The sequence below is a fragment of the Merops nubicus genome, unplaced genomic scaffold (genome assembly GCF_000691845.1).
Source record: "Merops nubicus isolate BGI_N331 unplaced genomic scaffold, ASM69184v1 scaffold22848, whole genome shotgun sequence".
NCBI classification, from domain to species: domain Eukaryota; kingdom Metazoa; phylum Chordata; class Aves; order Coraciiformes; family Meropidae; genus Merops; species Merops nubicus.
Genome location: NW_008628044.1, coordinates 8,456 through 12,583, shown reverse-complemented (window position 1 = coordinate 12,583; position 4,128 = coordinate 8,456). Strand labels below are relative to the sequence as shown.

Genomic DNA, 4,128 nt, shown 5'->3' with positions numbered 1-4,128 from the left:
AGTGACTGACAGGTTCCAACTGAAATGATTGTTGCTTCTGTTCCACTGAGGAGTTAAATATCTGAGTGGACTTTCTGGAGCTCAGTGCTAGTACTTAACACAAGGGAGAACTTTGACTTCAGTTTCTCTTTTCCCCCTGATGCTGGGTTGACAGTTTTGACACAGATTTATAAAGTGTCCATGAATGGAGGGGATAAAGGAGCCAGAGCCCAGCCTGTTCCCCAGGGCAGCACAGGCCAGTGCCAGCAAACACAGTTCCCTTTGCCTGGTTACTTTTGTCTCATCCAGGATATTATCCCCAGTCCCATTTCCACAGCAATTTTGTCCTTGTGCTGTTGTTTTTTCCCCCTCTTCCCTTATCCCAGTTTTTTTGCTTGGTCCTTCAAAACAAATCCCAAATTCTGTGCTCTTGAACAAATGAGTTTCTCCTGTGTAATAAGAGAACAAAAGAGGAGTCCCCGAGTAGGAGAGTTCATGGAGCGTGTGTTCTCCACTCCTGCCCTGCTGGGTTCTTTATCTAACAGCACATAATTGAATTGGTACTACAGCCTTATTCTCACAGAGAAAGAAAATCTAATTAGCACTCAGACTTCACACAGGCATTATTTATCTGAAGTCTCCAGCTCTTTTATCAGCCAGGGTTGCAACTCATTTAAGAAAAAAAAAAGTTGCTGGGGAGGATGTACAGGGTGGTTGTACGTGGTGATGTCCTTCACTTCTCTTCTTGCAAATAGAGTCTTGCATGTGGGACTTAACTGCTTCCAGGTGGAGTTGCCTTAGAGATCTTCCATGGATGTGCTTCAGTAAAACAAGATTAAAGCCCTTCTGAAGGAGGTCTATCCAGTCTAACCTGTCAGGGAGAAACCAGTTATATTTGAATGACTTAAAAAAAAAAAATGCTAATATTGCAGAGACTCCAGTTGTTTATGGGAAGCAGTTGAAGCTTTTCTGTGTGTCTTTAGCTGGGATGAGGCAGTTCTCACCTGGGCAGCTTGCACTCTGGACAGGGGATTTAGGCGAGTCCAGTTGGGTGATGGCAGCCAGGTGTCCCCTGTGGTGCTGGGCAGCTCGGGGGGAGTGGTGACAGGGTGACACGCCGTGGTGTCCTGCCATGCCCTGCCCCCCTGTGGGCTCCTGCTGGCCCCACGGTGGAGCTCAGTGATTCCCAGCCTTGGGCTGCTCCTGCCTGCCTGGGACTGGAGTGGTTCTGCCAGCTCGGGGGGCTCCCCTGAGTAACTGCAAGGCCAGGGCTCGCCCCTCGGTCCCAGCCCCTCTTCTCCTGCCAGCTGGAGACCTGCCCTTGTTCAGGGGCTGCACTCACCAAGCAGAGGAGATGCTGGGAGCTCTGCTCTGGACTAGCTGCCACAGAGGGTGACCCCCAAAGGTGTACCTGACCTTTTGGGTCCCTGTGGTGGGGCAGGCTGCTCCCTGCTGCTCATCGCTCTGTGACCTCCTTACGTGCACACTCAGCAGTTCAGAGGGACCCCCCTCTCTCGTGCAGCCCCTCTCACCCCCCTGCTCTTGCTGGTTGCCTCTGTGTTTGTGCCTCTGCCCTTCTGGGTGTTCATTTTGTCTCACTCGGTCCATCACGTGTTCTGTCTGTCTCTGACACTGACTTCTGGGTCATTCAAATGAGATTTTCCTCTCGGGATCTACTTTGTTTTTTTTGCAAAGTAAATCTGTTTACTGCCTCTGTGAATTCAGCCTGGTCTATCCTGAATGCTCTTTGTATCTGCTTGTTTTTCTCTAATCCTCTAACCTGGCTGCTGTTTTTTCTCCTCCCCTCTGTCTTGTAGAGAGGTCTGAAGAATGTGTTTGATGAGGCTATCCTAGCTGCCCTCGAGCCTCCGGAAACTCAGCCCAAAAGGAAGTGCTGTATATTCTAAACTTTCTCCTTCCCCTCTTGCTGCTGCTTCCTCTGTCCCACTACTGTAGAAACCTGGTTTAAAAAAAAAAGCAAATGAATAAAACCACCTTGATTGAAAGCTGTTGTGCCTGCTTACCATCTTAGAGCAACCTCTGTATTAGCTCTCGGACTGGAAACAGTACTTGATATCTTTAGTAAAACGTTGTGACTGTGGAACACGAACTGGACTCGCTTAACTCTCTGCTGCTCGGGTTGCCAGATGTGGGTAGCTTTATAATTCAGGCTGTTGGGGGAAAGGATCTGGTTACATCCTTTATTTAAAGAAAGATCAAAAGAATAAGACATGTTTGATCTTCTTGAATCCAGCTGGAAGAAACGCTGCGTGTGTTTTCAATTTCTACTTGTGACTCTTGTTAACTGTATTTGCATGACAAAAGTACATGGAACGGTGATCTGCAAGTTACACTGTAATGTGAAGGGTTTTCTGGTTCTCTTTGTGCAGTGAGATGTTTTTCTGTTGCTATTGCTTTGGCTGTCTGTGCTGTAGTGGAGTATTTGTCAGTCCTCGGGGGGAAGGAAATATCGATGTACTTGCTACTGCTTTATGAACTGTTAAAATTCTTGCTTTCACTAACATGGGAGACCTCTTCATTTCAATAATAGATCCTTAAAGCCTGTTAACTGTAAGATGTAAGCTTCTTACTATCATGCTTCTGACTTTTACTGTTTTAAGGAGAAAACATCAATTGTAGCTTGTCTTTCGATTTTGAAATTAAAAATTGCAGTTGTTTGTATAAGTGACTGATGAAGCTTTATTCCGATTTCCAATCCCTGGCTTCAGTTTAACCCTTAACACCACGTGCAGCACCCTCTCTGTCCTCCTCCCATCCTGACCTCCCTGGGACCATGCTCAGCTTCTGGGCTTCTGCTTCTAAGCGTGGGGTGCCCGGGGCCTGCCCGGCTGGTCGCTGCATGCTTGCCTTGCCTCCCCTCTGCCTGGCACACGGGGTCTGCTGCTCCACGACAGCTCTCCCATTGGAATGTGCCTCTCTCTGCTTTGTCGTTAGCATGTGAAACATGTCAGTAGCCAACTAATGATAAAAATTGCCTTCAGGAAATGACTTTGGTAGTGCTGCCTCCCCTGAGGTCTGGGCTCAGAGGAGCCGTGTTCCCGGGAGGCTGCGCCCAGGAGCCGCTCGGGGGCAGAGCGGAGGAGGCTCTGGGAGGTGTGGATGGCAAAGCACCTGGGTTTGCCTGCAGAGGGGTTCCTCTGCCTCTTGGAATTTGTTGTGTGAAAACTCAAAAATGAGACTGCCCCTTTCTCTCTTTGCCCCTTTCCAGAAAGGCCTAAAGAATGTATTTGACGAAGCGATATTGGCCGCCCTGGAGCCCCCGGAGCCGAAGAAGACCCGCAGGTGTGTGCTGCTATGAACGTCCCTCCACAGCCCCTTCTGCAAAGCTGGTGTCTGATGTCATACTAAAAGCAATGTTTAAATCAAACTAAAGATGACAAATTTTAAAATTTGTTTTCGCAATAATGACAAATGCCCTGCACTCCCATCTCCCCCACACGGCCCCTGTGTGAGATGAGAATGTTAGTGTCTGTCCCCCCAGTGCCCCTCAGTTCAGTTAATTCCTCAAATTAACTAGTTTATGTATTATCAGAAAACACTGATCAGTGCTAGGTTTTTATTTTGTTTACTGTTTCTAATTTTTTTTTTTTGTTTGTTTAAAATCCAGGCATGCTTGTGATGACTTTTTCTGTAACAGACTAATTCTAGGCTATTTTACTAAAGCCTTGTCTGGCAGGACTTGGTTCTGGTTTCAAGAATTTCTAGGGCTGCTCTGCAGCCAGCCAGCAGCCTGGGTGTGAGCAGACTTTAGTACTAAAGACAAATACAGGAAAGTAAATTGTCCCAAGCTGGTGCTCCTCTAAGGAGGAGTGTAGAAAATGCATCTGCACCTCCTCTGAAGTTGCCTTGTATCCCTTCCCCTGGCTTTCCACTGTGCAGGTCATCAATTTCCACCCCACCCTCTAAGTTATGAAGCCTTAGGAGTAGGAGAATCCTTTTCTCTGGATGCACCATCAGACTTGAAACTAGCTTGCCAGTCTCTTCCTCAATCTTTGACATCATAAGGTTTTGTCACCTGATGGAGAAATAACAGCACCTTTGTAAGCATGCCCAAGTGACTCAGTTGGCTTCTAACAGCTCCATCTTCTGCCAGTCCTCAGAGAGACACAGTGACCAGCACCTACATGG

At 47.6% G+C, this 4,128-nt stretch overlaps 1 protein-coding gene across 1 annotated transcript in view; it reads left to right on the top strand.

Moving 5' to 3' along the window:
* CDC42 (cell division cycle 42) overlaps positions 1–3,855 on the top strand; it is a gene marked incomplete at its 5' end in the record, with an annotated part of 6,484 nt that extends 2,629 nt beyond the window's left edge. The window contains one exon of the mRNA XM_008946559.1: positions 3,209–3,855. Coding sequence (XP_008944807.1) covers positions 3,209–3,298 — 90 coding nt within the window. The remainder of the gene's footprint in view (positions 1–3,208) is intronic.
* Between the last annotated feature and the right edge of the window lie 273 nt (positions 3,856–4,128).